We start from the raw sequence: 26,019 nt of genomic DNA, 5'->3' as shown, positions 1-26,019 counted from the left end.
AATTGATAAGAAGTGATAGCAAAGATTTATATTGTTAGAAAATATTTATATATTTATATATATATTATATTTATATATTTATATTGTTTATATATTTCCTTTTTGTTTATTTATTTAAATCATTACACTTTTATTGTAGTTTTTATTGTGCTTGTTTTAAGAATTTTTTTTATTGTTTTTATGATTTCTTTTTCTTTACATTTGTATATTCTGCCTTACAAATAACAGAAACAATCAAAATAAAATAAAAAACAATAATAACAAAAACATATAACAATAATAGTAACAGTAGTAATAATAATAACAACAGTAATGTACACTATTTTGTATAAATACAAATTTGACATAAAAAAATGTTTTGTTTGTTTATTTATTTCATCTTTGTATATTCTGCTTTACAAATAACAGAAACAAACAAAAAAACAATAACAACAATAGTAACAGTAGTAATAATAATAACAACAGTAATGTACACCGTTTTGTATAAATACTAATTTTACATTCCATTTTTATTTTTTTGTTTTGTTTATTTATTTCATGTTTGTATATTGTACCTTACAAATACCAACAAAAACAAACCAAACTAATGTTGTGTGTTTATATATATTATTATATCTACAGCAGAAAAGATTGCTAAGTGTTTGGTGTGTTTGTGAGCTGAGAAAAGCTTGTTTTCCTCCTGCAGCTGCTGCCGGACCTGATGAATCCAGACGATCTTCTGTCGTATCTGGATCCTCCAGATCTTCCCAGCAGCAGCAACGACGACCTGCTGTCTCTCTTTGAGAATAACTGAGACCTCAGACCCTCGACTAGCAGCTGCTCCATACTTGACAAACACAAATGCACTTACCGTCACTTCCTCTTCCTGTACAGACTACAGATTTCAAAACCAGCGTTGACAGACGAACGGATGCCGACAGTAGCATTATCTCTGCCTCCAGATTCCTTATTTTTATCTGCCAGAACGACTGATTGTCGCTCAATGTTTTTAAAATCTTTGTCAGCAAATGAATGTGAGAAATGTGGAGCTGCAATGAACTTTGCAGCTAAATTCAGTCTTTTTTATTTTGATTTTGATAGGAAGAACCAGACAAACAATCGAAGCACAGCTCTTATTCAAAATAAATCATGTTGTTTGGAAGCGTAAAGGGAAAAAACGGAAATCAAACTCACACCATGCAATTATCCATCTAGTTCACTTCTGTTCATAATGCAGTTGTATTATTTTTGAGAAGTTCATGTAAATATTTGTGAATACATTTGTTTTGATTGGCCATCCATGTTTCTTCTGTCCATGTGTGAAAACATGGGCTGCGTTCAGAATGCAATGCTATACTGAACTATACTGCGTACTATTTCATATATTTGCATTGAAATATATTTATATTAGCGTTCAAAAGTTTGGGGTCTGTAAGGTTTCTTAATGTTTTTGAAAGAAGACATTCTCTTCTGCTCACCAAGTAAGCCCATTTCTGCCATATATGAACAAAATCATGCTTTGGTAAGTCAGAATTATGAAATGAAATGTCAAAATTATGACTAAATCAGAATTATGAGATAAAAGTTCAAATAATGACACATCAGAATTATGAGATAAAAAGTCAAAATTATTACATACTTCAACTAGATAAAACTATGAAATATGTCAATTATGAGATAAAAAGTAAAAATGATGGCCTGAGTCTTAAAAAGTCAAAATTATTGACATAATTATGATAAATTTAAATTATGACGTCGTAAATTGAAATTATGACTAAGTTATAATTATGAGATAAAAAGTTGAAATTATGACATACTAAGTTAAAACTATGACATAATTCAATTATGAGATAAAAAAAATCAAAATTATGACCCGAGTCATAAAAAGTCAAAATTATCTCATAATTCTGACTAAAGTCATAATTATAAGATAAAAAAGTCGTTATGACATAATTGAAGTAAAGTTATGAAATAATTGAAATAAAGTTGAAATTATGGCATTAGTCAAAATTATGAGATAAAAAGTCAAAATTATTACATACTTCAACTAGTTACAACTATGAAATATGTCAATTATGAGATGAAAGGTAAAAATTATGACCTGAGTCTTAAAAAGTCAAAATTATCTCATAATTCTGACTTAGTCATAATTGTGACATTTCATCTCATAATTCATCTATGACTTCTGATCTCATAAGTCATAATTATGAGATAAAATGTTGAAATTAGGACGATAAAAGATAAAGATATAAGATAAAAAGTCATAATTATGACATACTAAGTTGAAATTATGGCATTAGTCAAAATTATGAGATAAAAAGTCAGAATTATGGCATACTAAATTGAAATTATGACAAAGTCCTAATTATGAGATAAGTTAAAACTGACACACTATTTTCTGACATATTGTAAGCCAAGTCGAAATTATGACAGTAAGTTGAAATATGTAATTTCCACTCACTACTGTCATAATTATGAGTGAAAATATGACAAAAATATAAAATAATGAGACTACGTCGAAATTGACAAAAGCTTGAAATTATGAGATAAAAAGGCAAAAAACTGACTATTATAATTTTGATTTTTTTAATCTCATAATTTTGACTTTTTATGTCCTCATTTTGACTGAGTATGCCATAATTACAACTTTGAAAGTAATTTCGACCAATTTTCACCTCATAATTATGACAGTAGTGAGTGGAAATTACACTAGATTGTCACAGACACACACACACACACACACACACACACACACACACATACATATATATATATATAAATGGTATGTAATTGTGAGCGCAGGCTGTGTTACTCATCATGCGTTTCACATCCAGACAGAGTGATACATAAAATGCAAAAAAAATACACTTCCATTTAAGAAACCAATAATATGTAAAGCTGTCGGAGGCTCAGTTAAGGATATTTTATTGGTATACAGACTTTCATGTTAATATGAGAAATATTGTTAATATGTACAAGTAAATATGACAGCCTTATGTGAAATAAATCTATACAGGCTTGTTTATTTGTAGAAAGGGCTTTTAATATTATTTTTTGCTCTGTTTTGTTTTGGTAAATTATTTTTTATTGTTCTTATGCTTTAATGCTTGTTCTGATGGTTACATCGCGTGGCAAACAGTTATAAACATGCAAAGAATTTTTGAGTCTTCCCTTTTTTATGAAAGAGACGGATGATTTTAATATCTGATTCTAAAAGACTTTTATCTGTGAAATCATTGAGGCTGCATCTCCACATCTGATGTCCTGACAGCTCTAAGACGCATCTCACGCACACAATAAATGATTTTTCTGTGTGTCGCCATGTTTATGTTTATCTCTGGAGATCACGGCTGTCATTTTCACACGGCATGAAGCAGAAATAAAGCATCTGATTGTGATTCTTTGCTGATTCCTGCAGATCTGTATGTGGTTTCATGAATTGATCAGCAGCTCATACAAACGTCCTCAACAGACCAAACCTCAATAAACTCCGATATTTATTGTTATTAAGCTGAATGATTGATTCCATGAGTTCATGAACTGCTTTCGGTGGATAATCATTTACTAATTTTTGCCATGACTGAAGTCTGTTTTAAAAAAGAGATTAAACTTATAACTATATGTCTCTATATATCATTGTGCATTAATGACAACATAAACTTTGCTGATGATAAAGCTCAAATAAATAAAAAAACACATTTTATATATTTATTATATTTTGATTATTTTAGTATATTTTCATATTTAACATTGTACTTTTATTTTTAAAATCATGTTACTAATAGTAGGCCTAATAATATTAGGTTATATAAACATAATTTATGCGTTTTTATTTAGCTAATAATTCATGCGTCCGAGGGTTTATTTGATAATAGTAGGCCTAATAATATTAGGTTATATAAACATAATTTATGCATTTTTATTTAGCTAATAATTCATGCGTCCGAGGGTTTATTTGATTTTTTTTTGTCATAAACTTATATAAATATATTTTTTATTGATGTTTTTGATATTTATTTAAATAGCTACATTTTATGAAGTATTTTTTATTTTAATTAAATTGAATCATTTTTAAGTCACAATACTTTTGCTTTTATGCTTTTATATGTTTTATATATGTTAAATAATTTATGTCTTATATGTTTATAATTGTTTTATATGAATTAACATGTATTTATTTATTATTTATGTTTATATACTTGATGTTTTTGATATTTATTTAAATAGCTACATTTTATGAAGTATTTTTTATTTTAATTAAATTTAATCATTTTTAAGTCACAATACTTTTGCTTTTATGCTTTTATATGTTTTATATATGTTAAATCATTTATGTCTTATATGTTTATAATTGTTTTATATGAATTAACATGTATTTATTTATGTTTATATACTTATTATATTTTTATATTTAACATTGTACTTTTATTTTTAAAATCAGGTTACTAACAGTAATAATAGTAGGTTACATAAACATATAATTTATGTGTATTTTTAATTTAATAATTAATGCGTCTGAGGGTTTATTTTATTCCAGTAGTCATAAACTTATATAAATTTCTAGATTTTTTTATTTGTTTTTTTTTTATTATTTATATAAATAACTACAATTTAAGACATATGTTTTACTTTTATTTTACATATATTCATTATATTTTATATTTTACACATTTTAATAAAATTTGAATAATTTTATTGAATTATCTTTATTTGTTTTTTTTTTATATTTATATAAATAGCTACAATTTAAGACATATTTTTTACTTTTATTTTACATATATTATTTATATTTTATATTTTACACATTTTAATAAAATTGAATAATTGTATTGAATTATCAAAAAAATTAATTGTACTTTTGTTTTATGTGTTCTTATGTTTATAATCTATTTATTCTAAAAAAAAAAAAAAATTTAATTCTATTATTTTAATCTATTTATTAACATGTATTTATTTATTATTTATGTTTACGAATCAACGTGACTGACACACGCGCTCGCGCTCCTAAACGCTTCCGTGTGACGCTTCAGCACTTCCTGTGCGTCAGTAACTCAGCGGCGTCGGTAACCGGAATCAGCATGTTATTCATCAGCAACAGGTTTAAGTTGTGTTCGCTGGCGTTCACCGCCGCGCGCATGTACGCCACCGGAGCTCAAGCCAACAACAACCCGGTGGTGTTCTTCGACATCGCGGCGGATAACGAACCGCTCGGCAGAGTCACCTTCGAAGTGAGTGTGAGAGAAGTTACGAACTCTACTATGAGGACGGCTCGGCTTATGAATATTAATGACGCACCGCGACGTTCGTCGAGTTAGTCTGTCTGATTGGCTGAAAGAACGCTGGACGCTTGACAGTTGGCGAATCAACGAATACGAGGAGGGGTTATGAATATTAATTAGATTGCGTGACTGGACGCTCCACGACGTTTATAAAGTAACGGCACCTTGAACTAATTAATATTCATAAGCTCAGCCTTCGCCAAGGTGGAATATTTACAATCCGTTAACAATTATCCAAAATACTTTACTTTATAATAGTTTAGCGCGTAACGTTTCTAAAAAAAAAAAAGTTAAATTAGATGTTGGCGAATCAACGAATACGAGGAGGGGTTATGAATATTAATTAGATTGCGTGACTGGACGCTCCACGACGTTTATAAAGTAACGGCACCTTGAACTAATTAATATTCATAAGCTCAGCCTTCGCCAAGGTGGAATATTTACAATCCGTTAACAATGATCCAAAATACTTTACTTTATAATAGTTTAGCGCGTAACATGTTTCTAAACAAAAAAAAAGTTAAATTAGATGTTCAAGCAAATGTAGCAGCAGCTTCTATGCGTATTTATTTCGCAATGTGATTATTTTACAATATTTTAAAAGTGTTTCTCATTCATTGACCTTTAACTCTCTTCCTGAACTGTAGCTGAATGCGGCTGTTGTGCCCAAAACAGCAGGTAAAGTACTTGAAAACATTTTATATTCGTTACATTGTGTTGTTTTCTCTGTTCTGCTGGAGTATGTGTGTGTTGTAGAGTGCTCTGGGTCAACCAGGAGTTGTTTTGAATGTGCCTTAAAAAGAAAAATGAAAGTAAAAGTCAGTGTTCCTCTGGCACAGGTGTCATTGTGATCTTCTGTGTGTTTTCTAGAGAACTTCCGAGCTCTGTGCACCGGTGAGCATGGATTCGGATACAAGGGCTCGATCTTCCACAGAGTGATCCCACAGTTCATGTGTCAGGTGACCAGATCCAGATCTAGATCACACACGCCTGCATGAGCTTCATTATGCTTTAGATTGAAGCTCTGTCCACAGAAACGCATCAGACCATAGGAATGAATGATGCTTATTAAAGGGATAGTTCACCCAAAAATGAGAACTCATTCGGGAGTGGTGACTTTCCACGTATTCCCAACTTCTGAGCCTGCTCGCCTGAAGTTATGGTTGATTGCTCTTCGGCTGGATATCAACACACACATTAACGTAAACTACGCCAGAGCGCGTACACACCTCACGCACCGGATGCCTGCGCGCGCCCAAAGACAGTTGGACATAGTGCTGTGTTAGAGGTAAAATATGATATAAATACTGTTCGGTTTCTTGCACAAACCGATCGTTTCGTGTCTTAGGACATCAGTGTGTCGTCACGAGCCGCAGGGTTTAATTTGGATTTGTCTGTGCATGTTTTTTTTTACTCATAGATTTTGTTACCATTGCCATGCATTATACGACTGATAGACTGCAACGGCTGGAGTTAAAAATCATCATACGTGTTCTACTGAAGAAACAAAGTCACCTACATCTCGGATGCCCCGGAGGTAAGCAGATAAACAACACATTTTCATTTTTGGGTGAACTATCCCTTTAAGTTCAAATCCAGACAGTTACTCACCTGCATATCCGGTGTTATATTTAATGTGACATTAAATGACATTTCAAACAATTACAGCAGTGTAGCATCTTATGCTACCATTTCAATGCTTTTTCCCAGCATTTTACAACATGCATGTTTCGGCCTAATTGATAGACTGTATATTTGTACTTTTTTTAAAATTGCAAACAAGCTAAAATGTGCTTTGAAATGGTGAATCCTGAGCAAATGTAACCAGTTGCTTTGTGTTAATGTTAATGCAAAATCCCTTTAATGATCTGTGTGAATGAAACAGTGTTGCTCTTCCTGTCTTTACAGAAGAACCGCATTAACTCTGCATGACTAATTTCACATTTGATGACAAATTGTTTCATACTGCAAATGTTAAGCCTCGCATGTGATTGAGTGAAAAAACATTTGTGCTTTTCATGTGTTTGCTCTTCTTTACACTACTTTGTGTTTGTCTTAGGGAGGAGATTTTACAAATCACAACGGAACTGGAGGAAAGTCCATCTATGGTCCGAGATTTCCAGATGAGAGCTTCAGACTGAAACACACTGGCCCAGGTAAAACTCTCTTAAATGTGTTTGCTTGGTTCATCAGATGCTGTGACTTTCATTCTTTAGTCTATGAATGTTTTCATGTGTTCTTGACTTGGTAAACGTCAGTGAGTTTGTTCATCGTTAAGTTCACTGTACAAAGATCATTCAGGGTTTCTGTAGGAACGTGTCGACTCCTCTAGATAGCGCTATAAGAGCTGTTAAAAGCCAACTAGTGCTACTGTTAACTAAAACAATTACAAGTGCTTTTATTAATTGAAATAAAAAATCTAAAATATTAGATGAAAACGGAGACTAAATTAGAAATGTTGGTTTAGCAACTAACTGAAAAGTTCTAAAATTGCTAAAACTTAAACTGAAAACGTATCAAATAAAATAATTTATAATGTATAATACTTTAATTTAAAGAAGCTAAATAGAAATATAAAAAAATAATAATAAAAATGACAGGAGCACAGCAAAATTACTAAAACTGAAATAAAAACATAAACAGAAAAATATAAAAATAAAAGCTAGTTACATTAATATTAAAACTGAAATAAAAATAAAGCAAAATAGAAATATTTTAAACAATGACAAAAGCACAACAAAATTACTCAAACTTAAACCGAAGTTAAAATAAAGCTAAATGTCATTTTTATTTTAAATATTTCCAAGTACAACAAAATGACTAAAACCTGAGCTGAGAGGAAAACATTTTTTATATATATAACCTAGTTGTATAAATATTAATATATTATTAAACAACAGTTTCGTTCTTAATAATATACAGTAATAGTATATAAATAATACTAAAATGACACTGCTTTCTTATTTTAAAGCATTAGTTTATAATTGTTTTAATTTTTATAATTATTATAATAAAAATACTTTAATTATTAGGATCTTTTTTGTGATGTAAATATTGTATAATATATGTAATAATGTGTTTGTATGCAAATTTACATTTAGTCATTTAGCAGACGCTTTTATCCAAAGCGACTTACAAATGATGATGACTCACAAATATGCGTTTAAATCAGCATCAGCCATTTAAACACCGTTGAGAACTAGTTATGACCCATACAGTTACTCCTAATGTTTTCTTTGTGTGTTCAGGTATCCTGTCCATGGCTAACGCTGGACCCAACACCAACGGATCCCAGTTCTTCATATGCACCGTCAAAACAGAGTGGTACGATAATCGTCTTCATGAATCCGCTGTCATTTCCTGTGAATGTGATGATGCGAGTGTGTGTGTGGTGTGTTTTCCAGGCTGGATGGGCGGCACGTGGTGTTCGGCAGCGTTAAAGACGGGATGGATGTGGTGAGGAAGGTGGAGGAGCTCGGCTCTCGCTCGGGAAGAACCGCCAAGAGAATCAGCGTCACCGACTGCGGAGAGCTCCAGTAATCAGCAGTCGTTTCTACTGTCCTGCTGCTGATTCATTCAGACTACTCCATGTTCAGAAGAGCCTCCAGCTCCATAATGTGAAACTCAGACACTTTCGGGTTAAAGGAATAACCTTTATTTACTCGCTCTCGAGTCTGCAAAGCTGTGCGATGTTAAAAATTCCCATGCAACACAAAAGGTGCAAGATGTTCTTTTCCATATAGCAACAATTCACAGTGACCCAAAAGGCAGAAAAACAGCATAAAAGCTCTTATATTATAGTTTTCAAAAGTCATGCAATTTTAAAGCTGCGGTCACTATTAAATGTTTTTGTGCAGAAAAACAGATTTTGTATTCCAAGGAAAAATAACACAATCTATGGGTTTGAAATGATAAGAGGATGCGTAAATATTGTCATAACGATCGTTTTTACATGCAATATTCCTTTACAGTAACATCCACTGTGAATAAATGTAATTTTTAACATCATTCTCAGGTAATAATAGTGTTTAATCTAGATTGAGACTCATGTTCATTGAGTTCTCATGCATGAATTACGAGTTTGATCAATAAAGCCGAGAGCATGATGTTTTATTGGTTTATTTGTATTTACAGATTGATCTGCTCTTGAGAAAGAGCCGTGAGAGCGTATGAGGCACGTTTCTGGTTCACAGTCTGAGTTGCTGTCCCTCATGTACATCGAGTGCTTTAAGAAAAAGATCTTGAAGCAGTTAGATCAACTGAATCTGCGTTCACATTTCTCAAGTTTGTGTTTGAAGCCGGTTTAAAACCAAATGCACTTCAGTCTTACAAATTGGTTTTGCATTTGAAAATTGAAAATTATAAGCGAACACAACACACATGCACACGCACAGTCATCCAGAGATATTTAAAAACACCAAAAAATAATGCTTTTGGTCTTCATTTTCAACATTTGATTGTTTTATCCATTCAGACCAGGCAGTGTTTTTTTTGCATCTTTCAGAGGCCACTGAATATGAGATATTATAAAGCATTTTTCAGAATCACAGGCACAGACTTCATTCAGAATAAACAAACATCACATTGTATACGTACCTCAGAGTAAACCTACTGTTAATGTTCTGATCTCTATTGCTGTCACTATTATTGTTCATATTTGTACCCAAATACACAAACATCTTTGTGATGAACAGGCACTTTAGTGATGCGTCATAAAATCACACAATATGCAAAATGTAGAAAATAAGAGCTATCAAAATTTTCATAAGGGCATCCTATTGTCAGAATTATTTGAAAAGCCTTTTGAGCAATTACACTGACAAACCATGTAGCGTATACAGCATCAAAATGAGAATTGGAGATATTAATGCATTTAATATGCAGAAGGCTGATCAGGTCATTCCTGTTCTGTTCTCGTGACCATCATATATGCTGGAAAATCACTATTTAAAAATGCAAATCATAACAGTTTTCACTGAGCACAATTTCTCAATGAAGCTAATATGGGGTGAATATTAAATCTTAAAAAAAAAAAAAATTGTAGAAATTCAGAAATTATCAAAATATTTTAATGACGACAACATTATTTTAATTCATGTCAATTTATAGTTCCTCGGTATCACTTTCCATCCTGTTAGTCTTTGGTAAAATCACAAATTCCATTTCCTTGATGACATCACCCTACAGGAAGTGACATCGTTTTGGAGGGAACTCAGCAGCACAAACATCAGTAAGTGTTTGATTGTTGTGTCGATCTCGCACTCAGTGATTAACATCAGATCTTTGAATATCATTTCATCTCATTATTGTGTAAATATCCAGTCTTTATTTTGAAAAGGAGTTAAACGGCTTCTAAAGAACAGCAATGAGCCACTGACATTAGTCCAGACTTTACATCAAATTCATTTGACATTGATGCCCTGCCTGTAAACTATTGCCCTGAAATGTGTTTTATTAAATGCTTTAGAAGAATATTTCACGTTTTCACATCATGTGAATTCACAGCAACTAACCTGATATCAAATATCCAGTACTTGCACCATTAAGTACATATATATCAGTCTGAACGGTGCATTAAAAGCTGCTAAATTGAGGGTCGATTTAAATGAATTTTTTTATATTTAAAGGTTTCATAAAATATCAGCAGTGAGTTGTGGCCTAATGTTGATTACCACAGAGAATCATTTCAAAATAACGGAGATAATTATTATTTTTTTGTTTACACAGTCATGCACTGAACTAAATTAATCAAGGTGGGTCTCCTGTGAACGTGAGTTTTAATTATGGTGCGCTGTTTACATTAACAACCACTTATTGTATTATTCAAAAAGTCATTTTCAACCTGCATACTCATATTTACCCGCAGCACAGTCGGTGAGGAATCGGTGAACACTGCGATGCTGGCGTGACGGGGGTCTTCGGGGGTCAGAGGTCACTGAACGCGACGGCAGTAGTATCCGAGCACCTTACACTTCTCACACAGATGCTGAGGATGTTCTTTGCTCTGGTCCGATACGTCCAGACCGTCGGGTTTCTCCAGAGGACGCTGACAATCACAGGACAGAGTCTATCAGGTCAAAAAGCAGCCAAAAGAACAAATGACAATACAGAAGAACATGTGGTGAACGTTCAAGGAAAAAGAGAAGTCCGAAGCATTGAAGAGAGCTTCATCGAGTGTTTTCTACCAGCTTCAGCTTGCAGTTCTACCAGTGAAGAACTGTCTCCTTCTCTTGCTGGAGTTAATAACTAACACATGCTCTCCAGCTTTAACGCTTCCCAGCTCGTTTTGTACAGACGCTTCAGTAAAGCGAGCAGAAAGGATCCAAACATTCACCCAGAGGCCCTTGGGTTGCGCTTGGGTTTATTTAGACGAGACAAAAACAAAGCTCACAAATCAGTATCTTTGTCTTGTTTCCCGGTAAAAATATCCTTAAAGCAAGAAACATTCAATTGCATTAAACTGATCAATTGTTTTTTTTCCTGTTTTAAGCAGAACCGTTTTGTTAGATTTACACGTTAAATCATTTGCCAATGGGGTAAACAATAATTCAGTTGTTAAATCTCATGTCATTTTGCTAAAGTATCTTGTTTTAAGCCAGGGTTGTTATAGTTAAGTCAAAATAAAACCAAAAATATTTTTGTACTTCAAACAAAATAAATAAAAATGACACTAAACAATATTAGTAAAACATGATCTAAACTTAAAGTGAAAACAAAAATCTCATTTAAAATATGATCAGAAACTATAACAGTATATCAATACTACTAAAATAAGACCGTTTGTAAGGATGTGAAAAGCAGATCTATAACGTGGGCTGTTTTCTAGCATCTGTTCACCTGTTTGTGAGGATAGACGTTGATGTGGCATTTGATGCACTCCTGACCCATGTTGGCCCAAGAGTTTCCACTCATCCACTTCCTCTTGCATTTGGGACACTTGTACTCGCCGAACCACCTCTTCTTCCCCTGATACGGCGTCAGACCCTCTCCTTTAGGACGAGCCTGCCCAGAAAACCACTGTTAGATCATCAGTAGATGAGAGTCATACAAACAGATGCAAAAATCAGACAAGTAAACACTAACATTCAAAAGATTGGGGTCAACAAGATTTATTCATTTTTTTAATAATACTTTAATTCAGTAAGGATGCATTAAACTGATTAAAAGTGACAGTAATAACATTTCTAATGTTACAAAAGATTTCTGTTTCAAATAAATGCTGTTCTTTTGAACTTTTCTATTCATCTGTGAATCCTGAAAAATCAAATGCATCACATTTTCACAAAAATATTAAGTGTTTTCAACATTGATAATAATCAGAAATGTTTCTCGAGCAGCAAATCAGCATATTAGAATAATTTCTGAAGATCATGTGACACTGAAGACTGGAGTAATGATGCTGAAAATTCAGCTGCGCATCACAGAAATACATTACAGTTTAACAGATATTCACATAGAAAACAGCTATTCCTAAATTGTTATAAATATTTCACAATATCTTGTCAGATGTGTGAGGTTTTTGGTTTGATGTTTCATTTAATGATGTTTTCCGTCAGTGATGTTGCACTGGTACATTGTTACAGTTTTGTCGCATTGGAATGTTTAATGTAACATTCTGAACTGTGTAATGGGATTCGAAATGTAACATTGTCCGTGCTGCAGTGGATATCAGTGCAAACTGTCTTTCTCTCTTTCAGGTCTGTTTCAGATTTACTTCACAGATCTGTTTGGATGAAGCTTCTTAATCGAAAGTAAGCTGTTTGCCGGAGGTCTTTACCGCGGTTATTAGGGGTGTTTAGTCAGGATGAGTGTGTCTGCGATTGGCTCAGGATCACTGAGAATCCTGAAATCATTCATGATGCATCTCTAATCGTTCCAGACCCGGTCTTGTCCAGAGCTCTGATTTGCCACTCGGAGTTGGACGGGTTCGGGCCTGTGTGGGTATGATTATGATTATGATTATTGGCATTGCTCTGCTTTAATCAGACACATCTGATCCTCTCACGTCACTCATAGAAAGCACCTGCTCACTTCATTCACCTTCACTGCTGCTTCACAACAACTCTTGAGAAACAACCAATCAGTTTAATTGTGAACGGGTGATTGTGAAATTTACTATATATGAAAGCAGTGCAGTGCAATTTGTTATTTATTTTGGATATACTTTTTGTCATATTTTATGTTTTCAATTTAACTTTAAAGTTTTTGTATTTTTTTTTGTCATTTTTCATACTTTGTTTTTAATGTCTAGCTTTTATTACAGTTTAGTTTTATGTAGTTTAGTATTTTAATACTTCATCTTTGAAATGCATCCTTGGCTTAATTTATTAATTAATTTTTTATATTTTATATTTTTTAAATTTTATTTCAGTTAATATTTATTTTATTTCAGGTAATGACATTTTCTTTTTAAATGGTTTTAGATTTAGTTTTGGTTAACAATAATGTAACCATCTCCCCAAAACTAAGGAGGCAAAGGACATGATAAATTTGAGGGAGGGACCCACCGACCCACCAGATTTATAATTAACCCTATACTCAACCTAACTCAAACACATAAACCCATAATACATACACACCAAAAAATGTGTTTATATGAAAAGACGACCACCATGTGAATAGAAATTTCAAAAGAACAGCATTTATTTCAAATAGAAATCTTTTGTATCATTATAAATGTCTTTACTGTCACTTTTGATCAATTTAATGCATCCTCGCTGAATAAAAGTATACTTTCCAAAAAAGAAAAAAAATGTAGCTTGATTTGTAGGATGTCCGAACACCTGTGATTCATACGGCATATTAAAAACTGACCCTGATCTACTACTGCGAATTAAAAACGGTTATTCTATTAAACATTTCCATTTGTTTTATTACAAGAGAAAGCGACACAATGGAGAGCAAATGCCGAGAGAATTTTCCTTTTCAAGTGAACTATGCAAGCTTAGTTCCGCCACTGAGTAAAAAGTAGTAATTGCAACTTTTTTTCTTGCCATTCCAAGAAAAAAGTCAAAATATAAACCTGCAATTCTGATCAGAAAAGCCAAAAGTCACACATACTGTACATTTTTTATACCGTGGCATAAACAAAAAATTCAGAATTGCAAGATATAAACAGAGACTTCTCAGAAAAAAAGTCAATTACAAGATATAAATCCAGAATTCAGAGAAAAATTGAATTGCAAAATATAAACAACTGCAAGAAAAAAAGTCAAAATTGCAAGATATAATTCAGAATTGCGAAATATAAACTTGAGATTGCAAGAAAAAAAAGTTGCAAACAAAGTAGTGTTACTAAAGACTTTTTGTAAGACAGCAGAACCTAAAATTCAAGATGCATCAAATTGCATTGAATCAAATAGCTTTTTTACAGTACAGATCATGGGCTCTCAGAGTTTATTCGCTGAGGGGCCCCTGTAACCCTGCTCTATATGATGAATACTTTGGAGGAGCCGTCATCGTCATCATCATCGAGTCCAGCTGCAGGAGTTAATGTGAGTCAAACACTCACACACACACACACACACACACACTCTCACCACACACACACACACACACATTTGATCAATTTGATTTATTTGATCAAAAATACAGAACAATTATGAAATATTATTACAGTTTAAAATAGCTGTTTTCTATGTGAATATCTGTTAAAATGTAATTTATTCCTATGAGGATATCATGAGATATCATCCGTTTTGAGTATATCTAACAGGCAATCTTTGGTCTCATGAATCTATTATTTGTTCCTGGTCATATTGCAATATAAATAAATAAGTACACAATGTAAAATAGCTGTTTTCTAAGTGAATCTCTGTTAAACTGTAATTTATTCCTGTGATCAAAGCTGAATTTTCAGCATCATTACTGCAGTCTTCAGTGTCACATGATCTTCAGAAATCATTCTAATATGCTGATTTGCTGCTCGAGAAACATTTCTGATTATTATCAGTGTTGAAAACAGTTGTGCTGTGCAATATTTCTGTAGAAACGGTCATACATTTTATTTTTCAGGATTCACAGATGAATAGAAAGTTCAAAAGAACAGCATTTATTTGAAATCTTTTGTAACATTATAAATGTCTCAACTGCCACTTTTGATAAATTTAATGCATCCGTGATTAATAAAAGCATTCATTAATGTCTTTTATAGAAATCTTACAATCAGCGATTGTTTTAAAGCAGCTATATGGATAAAACAGACCAGTTGCAATTCAGTACGGAAATATTGCAATGATAGCAGCAGCGCAGCAGAGACGTCTGCACTGATGTATCAGAACACTAAAACGTTTTCTAACAGTAGAAGCAATCTGTCATTGTTTTCATTTGTTTAGACCATCATTACTAGTGGTGTAGCATACTCATTTTAGATGCTAAAATCATTGTAGTTGATGCCGGTAATAAAGAAGTCATTGCAAATGTTTAAAAACCACTCAGCATAACTATATAGCAAATAATTATTTATGTTTTGCATTAGCAAACACTTATTTTCCTAAGCAAATTTTAAAATTTATACTATGTTTTTGTAAGTAGGTGTGGCACATTCTGCACAAGCTTAAAATGTCCCATAATGCATCTTAAATGTGTTGCAGTGCACTCTGGGAGTGGCTCCTGATGGAAATCTGACACAGTGCCTGTAATTCAGAGCCATATGTTTAAGTGTCAGTTTAAGATTTCCCAACAGCCCTTTTCAGACCCCATCAAATCCAGTCCACGCCTCTCATTAAAGACACCGAGGAGCATGAACATGCTGTTTTAGACTTTACTGAGCTACACTCACAAGGACTAGTAATTCAGAGAAAGTACACTTAGAAAAGTAGGATTTTTTATTCATCAAGGATGCATTAAATTGATCAAAAGTGCAATTAAAGACATTTATAATGTTACAAAAGATTTCTATTTCAAATAAATGCTGTTCTTTTGAACTTTCTGTTCATCAAATAATTCTTAAGAAGTAAATGTTTCCACAAAAATATTGTGCAGCACAACTGTTTTCAACATTGATAATAATCAGAAATGTTTCTTGAGCAGCAAATCAGCATATTAGAATGATTTCTGAAGATCATGTGACACTGAAGACTGGAGTAATGATGCTGAAAATACAGCTGTGCATCACAGAAATAAATTACATTTTAACAGATACTCACATAGAAAACAGCTGTTTTACATTGTAATACTTTTTCACAATATTACTGTTTTTATTGTATTTTTGATCAATTAAATGCAGCCACTATGAGTCTTCTTTTGAAGACATTAAAAAATTGTACCAACCACAAACTTTTGAACGCTTCTGTATTTTTAACCTTTTAAAATAAATCTTATTTCTCCTTAGGAATTTTTAACAGAAACATCTGAGACAAAGTTGATACCTCAGTAAAACATTACAATAAACTCCATTACATTGCTTTAGCAATGAAGGAGAAATATTATTATTCCTCCAGGTAAAGAATTTTAAACACATTTTATGAATTTACAGTTATTGTGAGATCCATTTTTTCTGGCTGTGTTCTTCAATAACACTTTTTAAACCTTTAATATGTCCAAAAACCTGCATTTCCACAGCCAACATTTGCTCTACATGCAATAAATTAAATCGACACACCTCACTGATGGCAGTGAACCAGCCTTACAAGAACGCCAAAGTGTGAGTGCATGCATTATATATGGAGTTATATTTTATACATATTTTTTATATGCTCTTAAACATTGCTGTTTTTATAGTTGCACTGCAGGTACTACAGTGGTCAAACCCTGACATTATATTAAATCTTTTTAATTTATTAAGAAATTTTCTTAAGGCACAAATTGTATGGACTTCTGTTATGATATTTTTATGGTGTTGGACATCTGACAGTATCTGTAGTACAGTAACGTCTCTGTCAAACAAACACCTACTCATGTCATTCCTGTCCGTCCCACAGCATGACAGATTTACATTCTCTGTGTTCTGGCTTAAATTCAGAGTTCTGTGGGTTTTCCTACACAGATGATGTTTTACATTATCAGAGTGGTTTAACTGAATAAAACACTGTGACAAACTGTTAAAGGAACAGTTCACCCAAAAATGAAAATGTGCTGAAAATGTGCTCACCCTCAGGTCATCCCAGATGTTTACATTTAATAAAGCTGAATTAAATGCATTTTATTTCATTTTTGTTTAGTTTATTGCACTGCATTGCATTGTATTGCATTGCATTGCAAAGTCCTGATTGTATTTTATGCGCACCACATTATATTACATGTTTAAATATTAAAGCAGGCAAAGAACTGTGCAAAACTGTCATAAGGAGTTGCCTTGTATTCTTCAGGTCTTTGCTGCAGCTCGGCCAGACGTGTCCAGCTGTGATTCAGTGCTGGGTTTCAGTGAGACGGACGCTGACAGGTGGACAGGCAAAACAAAAACAACTAAACGTCTGGATGAAAAATTCCCACCTACTCCTGGAGCAGAGATGTGTGAGGTGAACACCGACATACGGAGATGTTTTGTGTCATAAATGTCATCAGATCTCATCTGAACACAGATGGTGGAAGATCAGAGCTGTAGGTCTGAGGATTCTGTAATAGTGACTCTTTATTGATATTAATAATGCATATATATAGCATATAAAATCAGAGCAGATGTGCTATTATGGATGGTTGTTTAGCTACATCAGTAAAATTTGTGATGTTCTGCAGCATCAGCTGTCATGCAGAGATTAACCAGAGAATAGCATTTAGGGATGGGAAAATCTGAAATCCTTGGAACTTAAATGAAGCTGTGGTTTTCCTGTATGGTTGCTAGGGTGTTGCTAGGCAGTTGCTAAGGTATTCTGGGTGTTGCTAAGGTATGCTGGGGGGTTGTTAGGTGGTTGCTAGGGTGTTGCTATGCAGATGACAGGGTGGTTGCTAGGGTGTTCTGGGTGGTTGCTAGGGTGTTGCTATGCAGTTGATAGGGGTGCTCGGGTGGTTGCTATGGTGTTGCTATGTGGTTGCTAGGGTACCCAGGATGGCTTCTAGGGTCTTACTATGCAGTTGCTAGGGTGTCAGGGCAAGTTGCTAGGGTGTTGCTTTGTGGTTGCTAGGGTACTCTGGGTGGTTGCTAAGATGTTGGTATGCCGTTGCTAGGGTACCGGTGGCGGCTGCTAGGGTGTTGTTATGCGGTTGCTAGGGTACTTGTGGTGGTTGCTAAGGTGTTGCCAGGGTACTTGGGGTGGTTGCTAGGATGTTGCCATATGGTTGCTAGGCTACCCGGAGTGGTTGCTAGGGTGTTGCGTCGGAAGAGCGTCCTTCCCTGTACTTAGGACGTTCCTTCTCTTGTTATCATCTTTTCTCTCATGTCACCTGAGACTAATTAAAATGATGTGACAGTAAATTTAGTGGAGGGCAAAGATCTAAATCACTTCATCTTTCTATAAAAGGTTTTCCCCCTCCGTTTCTGGAGCTGACGCACGGCTGACTGATCTGTGTTTGGCTGGATTTGGTGTCGAGGGGCTTTTTCTCATCTCTGACAGCCAATGATGTCATGAAAGGCAAGAAATTGGATCATCTTTCATAAACACAAATGCTTCATCTGGCGTTCATTACGGCTCCTCATGCGGGTGGGGTGCTTGTTGCAATGAATTTTGTAATGCAGGTCAGTTACAGTAAAAGACTGTCAAATAATCACACCATTGGTATCACAGAACTGGGTCCTAGGGTCCTCTGGCTGGCTGCTAGGGTGTTGCTATGCAGTTGCCAGGGTGCTTGCTAGGCAGTTGCTAGGGTAATCCGAGTGGTTGCTAGAGTGTTGCAATGCAATTGCTAGAGTGTTCTGTGCGGTTGCTAGGAGGTTGCTAGGGTACCCTGGGTGGTTGTTAGGGTGTTGCTATGCAGTTGCCTTGGGTGGTTGCTAAGGTGTTGATATGCATTTCTTAGGGTGTTTTGTGTGGTTTCTAGGCAGTTGTTGTGGGTCGTTGCTAGGTGGTTACTAGGCTGTTCTGGATGGTTGCTATGTGATTGCGAGAGTGTTCTGGGTGGTTGCTAAGGTGTTGATATGCAGTTCTTAGGGCGTTTTGTGTGGTTTCTAGGCAGTTGTTGTGGGTCGTTGCTAGATGGTTACTAGGCTGTTCTGGGTGGTTGCTAGGATGTTGCTAGAAGGTTCTGGATGGTTGCTATGTGTTTGCGAGTGTGTTCTGGGTGGTTGCTAAGGTGTTTTGCTTGGTGGATGCAATGCGGTTTAACCAACAGTGACCAGAGCATCAGTTCAGTTGTATATTATTGTTTTAAATTTTTAAAAAGTAATCTGTAAACTCCACAAAATGTCTCACTGTTACAGTTTTAATAAAACTGTCTAATAAAAAGAATATCTGTGCATTATGATTGACAGGCAGTGAGTGTTTACCTGCGGACAGTCTTTGATGTAGTGGCCTTTATTGAAGCACAGGTGGCACAGGTAGTTGGGCGGAGGTTTCTTGCAGGGCTTTCTGGGTTCAGAGGTCAGAGAGAGGTCAGAAAAGCTGTCCGTCAGTAAACTCAGGCCCTTGACGATGTTGTTTAACGAGCCGTAGGGAGACGAGTCCTTATATAAATGGCTACACAGAGTCTGTAGAGAGAAAAAACACATGAAACTTTTATGAAATATTCAATGTAATATAAAAAGCATTACCATATTTAAAATCTATATGAAATATAATATGTGTTTACAATGTCATGGGTTCCAGGGAATGCATGAACTGATAAAATGTATACCTTGAATCAGTGTTATTTTAGTATTATTTATTTAATATTATAGTTTTTGTTAATATTCTGAATAAGATTTTTAAGAATATAATAAGCATTGTCATATATAAATCCTACTTGAAATATAAGGTTATGGGTTCGATTCCCACGGAATGCATGAACTGACAAACAAATACACCTTGAATCAGTGCTGTTTTTAGTATCATTTTTTAAATGTTATAGCTTTTGTTAATATTTTGAATAAGATTTTCTTTTTAGATTTTCTTTTTTCACTTTAATCTTAATATTGTATCAATTTTGTTGTGTATTTTTGTCATTTTAGTACTTCAAGTTAAACTAAACGACAATGAGTAATGTTCTCTGGAAACTAGCTGAAGTAAAATAAGTCTGATTTTCATATTTTATTTTATTTCAGTAACTGTTTATTTTATTTCAAGAAACAGAATTTCTTGAATATGGTTTTATTTTTTATTATTTCATATTCTTAATTTCTTTTCATATTTTTAAAGTTCAGATTATTTCACATGCCCTTAGTATGTAAATTTTATTAAGTATTTACTGTGTTTTTTCCAAACCAGTAGGTGTCAGTATGCTGTAAAGTCACTGTAAAGTTTTGCTTGTTTAGATAGAAAAATAAGAGCATAGAACATAAGCATAAACTTTTAAAATGTTACTCTCAGTATCAGACAGATAAAAATCTGTCACAAAAATCTTCCTTTAAACTGCCAGTGATTCCGTTTGTGTATACATTTCTGTTTTTGATTGTTTATAATTGTTTTGTGTGGTCTGATTTTCTTTCTGCAGATGATCTGTGTGAGAGAGAATGTTCCGTTTTCCTCGGGAAGACAGACTTTGCCACATGATTCTCTGAAGCCTTTTCCTCATTCTGTCTCATGAGATTGTCCATGCTGTTTGGAATGAAATATTAGCCAACTGCTTACATATTGAGCAGTATGTACTGCATGCTAAAAACAACATGTTAATAGCATGCAATATGCAGTGACAAACATTTAAACATATATTTGCATTGTATGCAACATTATGTGCATGTGTAATTCTCACATGCATCAGGGATATGCATTCATCATATCTCATATCTCAGTAAAGATCTCAGTTTTTATGCACCTATAATAAAAATGCTAAACTTGGATGTTTTCCCACATTGCTTATGTGGAGCCAGACCGCTAAAGCTTCAAATCTCTTCAGCAAATACTGTGGCTTTTCATTCAGTCGTTCCCATTCAGCCTGGTCCATTTCTAAACCACCAAAGTAATGGATCATTCTTAAATACATGCAACAAACTTTGTTGAATTGTGGTTGAATGATACGCCCTTTCAATGCTGTGGTCTAAAATGTTAATACTATGGTATGTTTTTGTTACTGAAAGGACTGTGCATTATTATCATGAGCCCAAATTAACAGTAAGCTAGTAATTTTGTAGAGTAATTTGTAACTAAACAGCTTAGTAAAGAGCAAATGAGCTGTTCAGGTTGACCTGAGTTAATCTCTCTACAGTAACTATAACTAACTATAGCAAGACCACATGCAGCTGTCTGAACATGTGGCCTTCATAGAAACATCATGGCACTGTACAAGAACACGCACAGAGAAAAATAAGCATCTATCTATCTATCCAATTTATTTATTTAGATATATTTTGAATTTGTATCCAATTTCAGTCATAATCAGATCTTGGAAATTCCAGCATAGAAGATATAAAGTACAGATTCTGGCTCATTTACACTATCGATTAAACAATATTAAATGAACATTAAAAAAAAAACAAATGGAATAAAAAAGTGCCAATTTTTTAACTATTTAAAAATTATATTAAAGTTAGCACTACAACTACTTACAGTAATATGTACAAGACACACACATACACACAGATTATGGTTACAGTAGGCCTAACCCATGTTATTACAGTATATGCATAGTTATCAATAAACAAAAAAGAAATGACTTTTACAATACACTGACGTTTACAAATCACTGAGTTTACATCTGATCCTAGATAAGTTCACCTGAACTCCTGACTAGATAGATAGATAGCAGACAGCCAGCATCAGTGAGGCTGTGGTGACGTCATCACCTCCGTGCGCTCGTGAGTGAAGCTGCTGATGATGCTGGAGTGGAGATGTGAGTCCAGATCCTCCTTTGGCTTGATGCTGTAGTTCCCATCAAGCTCAGCGTTTCTCTCAGACTCCTGCAGCGACAGATAAACCCAGTTGAAAAGACTCATCTTCCTTATGGATCAGTCCAGCTCAGAATAAAAAGGTGGTGTTTGTTGATGTGTGCCAGCAGGCTGTGGCACTGTTATCGGCTCACACTGAACCCATTGTTGCTCAATGACAAGACGGGCCAGCTCGTGCTGCTCTGAGAAGGAAAGTTCAATACTCACCGCACTTTACCAATCCTGCTGCGCTCAAAGGTTGGCTCATGAATATTCATAAGCTGTGGCGTCGCCATTGGAAGGTTACCAAGAAACGTAATCATAATGTAATTAATATTCAAAAACACGCACTTCCCCATTTCGAGGATTCCGATGAGCGTCAGCACTAATTAATATTCATAATCTGAGACCCTTTTTACATTTCACGGAGATATCATTAAAAAAAACCTTCATTCATGATTTATTAAAATTAACAATTTTGTAACAATTCAACTTTTCTAGGCTATTGTTTTTGTGTAAAGCGTGTAACTCAAGACATCCTAGAGTAAATAACATATTTATAATAACTCATTTTAACACAAATTAAATATAAATTTAAAATGAACAAGGGGAGTTTCTCTGTTTTTTATAAAATATAAATCAGACACACAAACCAGTTTTTGCTCTCATTAAAACCTATTGCAATAAAGTTATCTAAAAGCTATACATATAGGCTACTAGGCTATAATACATCCAGATGTCTCCTTACAAAAAAGGTAGGCTACCATGGTAAATATATGTTTTTAATAATCATAATATATTTCTTTGCAATACATTATTTTATTGTATATCAGTCACAAATTGACTACACTTGTGTACAACTGCAACTGTTTTTCAACATTTTTGATAACTGCGATTTTATTTTTCAAAGTTTAATAAGCTTCATGTTTATTTTCATATTTAAATTACCTTTTGAATCCCAGTGTGTTTTATTGTTGTGTCAGACTTATGGAACTCATTTTGTGACTTAATTTGATTAAATCAGTTTAAAATCCAACCCTGACTCAATGTGACCGGATGCAGATTCTGCCCTCTGGTGTTCATGTCAATCTACTACAGGCTGTTTAATGCAAAGCAGTTTAACTTTGTGAAGCGTGACACTCCTTTTGTCTGTCTGTGTGTGTGTGTTGTGTCTGTGTCTGTGTCTGTGTCTGTGTCTGTGTCTGTGTCTGTGTCTGTGTCTGTGTCTGTGTCTGTGTCTGTGTCTGTGTCTGTGTCTGTGTCTGTGTCTGTGTCTGTGTCTGTGTGTGTGTGTGTCTGTGTGTCTGTGTGTCTGTGTGTGTGTGTGCTTTCCCTAAACAGCTTGTTTCATATTTACATTACATATTAACAGAAATATTATTTCATATTGTAAGAATTAAAGGAGTTTTAAAATGAAATCCGTGGTTTATTATGGTTTTGTAAAGCTCAGGGTAAGCCTTTGAAATTCTTAGAAATGGTGTTTCCCTTCCTTAATCTGGAAGTGATGATGTGCAGCTGTCAGGACGCACCTGACGTAAACGTGACCAGTTTTTCTACTGCTGTTCACACATGCTTCTGAAGAAACTCAAGCCAAACCCATAAGACTCTTTTATTTCTATACATGCTGTTCTGAATGAATGAGAGGCTGGGACAGACGTGAGTCACATGACACAGCTGGAAGAGAAGAGGAGCGTCTGTCGTTTTCATGCAAATGTTTTTTTTTGTTTGTTTATGTTGGACAACCGCCACCTTCTTTCAAATTCAATGTCATGGTCAGTATTAGTCATGCGAGGAGGATTTTCTCTGTTGGTTTATATGATATAGATCTGCCACACAAACCAGTTTTTGCACTCATTAAAACCAAATGTAATACAGTTCTGCAGAAAGAATGAGGTATACAAATATTAGCCTATAATACCTTCAGATGTCTGGCATTCTTACAAAAACTGGTAACCATAGCTTTCAGCAAAATATTTTCCAGATTGAAAGAGTTGTCACTATTTGGAAAGCTGATTCAAGGGCATAACCCAGCTCACAGGGAACGTTCTGGCAAGGTTCTCTCAAAGTTATGAACAAACATTCTTCCATTAACATTAATAGAACGTTAGTTTAAAGTTATCTGGGCTGTAACAGTCTTCTCAAAAGTGAGCACAGAAACATACACATCATTCATGGAATTTTTTCCTAAACGTTTTGGTTAGAAGTGTGTCTAATGTTGCTACATGTTTCAGAACGTTCAGAGAACATTCAAAAGTAACGTTCCCGTAACGCTTGCAAAATGATCAAATGGAATGTTACCTTAACGTCTGTTTAACAAAGAAAAAAAAAATTACATTTACAAAATTGGACGTTATTTAACTTAATACCTAAACGTAATAACTTAATGCAAAACGTTCTTAGAACATATTTTGGTTAGCTGTGAAATATGACTGCTACAGACTAAAAGTAGCAACTTTTGGATTACTTATTAGAAATTAAAATTAAAAACAATACTAGTAAATAAGTAGCAAAACGCCCTGGTAAAACCCCACAATAGCCTAGAATCATTCAAGCAATCTTTTTCTCTTTTTTTTCTTAAAAGCAGTAACTACTAAAGCAATCCTGCAGGACAGGGATGTGTTTCCTATACAGAATCAAGCTCTTAGAATATGTTGTGGTGCGTTCATTTTTTTTTTTTATAAGATATAGATAAATATAAATATGTATTTATTAGTGCTCCACACTCCAGTCCAGTTGGTGGCGGTAAATGCACCAGAAGTTGGTTTGCCATCCGCCATAAAACGTTATTAGAAGAAGAAGAAGAAGAAGAAGAAGGGATGTGTTTCATTATGTGAAGAAGACAGGATCGGGTCACACCCACCGTGACACACTGCCGCCCTCCACTTCCTCATTTTTACTCCATACTTACGACCTCCAATCATCACATCACATCACATCACATCACATCACACACACACATCCCAGTAAGTTTTTCATTTACAATCTTTCTTACTGCGTTAAAATGACAATATATCGAGCGTTTCGCGCGTTTGTGGTGTTTTCAGCGTGACGCGCGCTTGATACAATGTAACACAATGTAACTTTTTGCGCATGATTCCGTGTTAAGCACGTTCTTTAGATGTTTGTTAGCAAAACAATGTCGAATGTTATAAATGTTTGCGGATTAAGATGTGTGTTTTCAGATGGTTTGGGTGTGTGTTGTGTAATCCGAAATATTCGGCTGCCATTTTTCTGTCTGTGTCTGTAGGCTGATGCGGATTTGCCGAAGGGTCAAAGTCAAACAGTGTGTACTGTAGTATGTAGTATGCGACTGTCAGACTGTGAGTGTTTCAGTACGTTTAGACATGAGATGTGCAGCATTTCTCCCATAAAGTAGTGAGATGATGATGATTTGTGATCATGTAAAGCAGGATGTCAGGCGTGTGCGTGACTGCAGATCTGAGCTTCACTGCGGTTTAACAAGAACAGTGTTGCCAGATTGGATTGAAGAGCTCCAGCCCAACTACAGTGTAAAACCCACCCATTTAAAAAAATACCAGCCAAAAATGTGTAGTAACCAGTGTTGGGGGTAATATATTACAAGTAGCGCAAGTTACGTAATCAGATTACTTTTTTAAAGTAACTAGTAAAGTAACGCATTACTTTTTAATTTACAAGAGAATATCTGAGTTACTTTTTCAAATAAGTAACGCAAGTTACTTTTTTTTCCCCCAATTTATTGACTGACAGCTCTCCTGTCCCCATGTTGAGAGAAATCAGAAGATGTTACTGTAGTTCTAAAATAAATATGAATATGCATTAATTCATCTCACTCACAAAAAAATAAAAAAAACAGATTCAGTATTCCTCAAAATGAATAAAAATAATGCAACTCAGAATATGACGCAAACC

General features: G+C 34.3%; 4 protein-coding genes and 1 long non-coding RNA gene across 5 annotated transcripts in view; 4 read left to right on the top strand and 1 right to left on the bottom strand.

Moving 5' to 3' along the window:
* Window positions 1–1,419, top strand: part of LOC107659647 (zinc finger MIZ domain-containing protein 1-like) — a 46,995-nt gene extending 45,576 nt beyond the window's left edge. The window contains exon 22 of the mRNA XM_016448657.1: window positions 686–1,419. Coding sequence (XP_016304143.1) covers window positions 686–793 — 108 coding nt within the window. The 3' untranslated portion in view covers window positions 794–1,419. The remainder of the gene's footprint in view (window positions 1–685) is intronic.
* A 3,581-nt stretch (window positions 1,420–5,000) lies between these two features.
* LOC107659689 (peptidyl-prolyl cis-trans isomerase A-like) lies at window positions 5,001–9,368 on the top strand. Its single transcript, XM_016448701.1, has 6 exons — window positions 5,001–5,207; window positions 5,906–5,936; window positions 6,129–6,217; window positions 7,318–7,414; window positions 8,507–8,582; window positions 8,663–9,368. Exons 1-6 carry the CDS (start codon window positions 5,058–5,060, stop codon window positions 8,796–8,798), a joined length of 579 nt encoding a protein of 192 aa, XP_016304187.1. The 5' UTR covers window positions 5,001–5,057; the 3' UTR covers window positions 8,799–9,368.
* A 1,022-nt stretch (window positions 9,369–10,390) lies between these two features.
* On the top strand, window positions 10,391–11,203 carry LOC107659690 (uncharacterized). Its single transcript, XR_001630942.1, has 3 exons — window positions 10,391–10,488; window positions 10,986–11,011; window positions 11,125–11,203. It is a non-coding gene; the product is annotated as an uncharacterized LOC107659690 (long non-coding RNA).
* LOC107659688 (zinc finger CCHC domain-containing protein 24-like) lies at window positions 11,129–22,199 on the bottom strand. Its single transcript, XM_016448700.1, has 4 exons — window positions 22,048–22,199; window positions 19,618–19,818; window positions 12,096–12,260; window positions 11,129–11,304 (listed from the first exon to the last, which is right to left on the bottom strand). The coding sequence occupies exons 1-4, from the start codon at window positions 22,195–22,197 to the stop codon at window positions 11,191–11,193; spliced, it is 630 nt and encodes a 209-aa protein (XP_016304186.1). The 5' UTR covers window positions 22,198–22,199; the 3' UTR covers window positions 11,129–11,190.
* A 2,736-nt stretch (window positions 22,200–24,935) lies between these two features.
* LOC107659687 (annexin A4-like) overlaps window positions 24,936–26,019 on the top strand; it is a 16,400-nt gene continuing 15,316 nt past the window's right edge. The window contains exon 1 of the mRNA XM_016448699.1: window positions 24,936–25,091. The gene's annotated coding sequence lies outside the window, so the exon portion shown is untranslated. The remainder of the gene's footprint in view (window positions 25,092–26,019) is intronic.

This window comes from Sinocyclocheilus anshuiensis, unplaced genomic scaffold (assembly GCF_001515605.1).
Source record: "Sinocyclocheilus anshuiensis isolate Anshui unplaced genomic scaffold, SAMN03320099.WGS_v1.1 scaffold75, whole genome shotgun sequence".
Taxonomy (NCBI): domain Eukaryota; kingdom Metazoa; phylum Chordata; class Actinopteri; order Cypriniformes; family Cyprinidae; genus Sinocyclocheilus; species Sinocyclocheilus anshuiensis.
The sequence above is the reverse complement of the archived record's forward strand: the minus strand, read 5'-3'. Positions and strand labels throughout refer to the sequence as shown.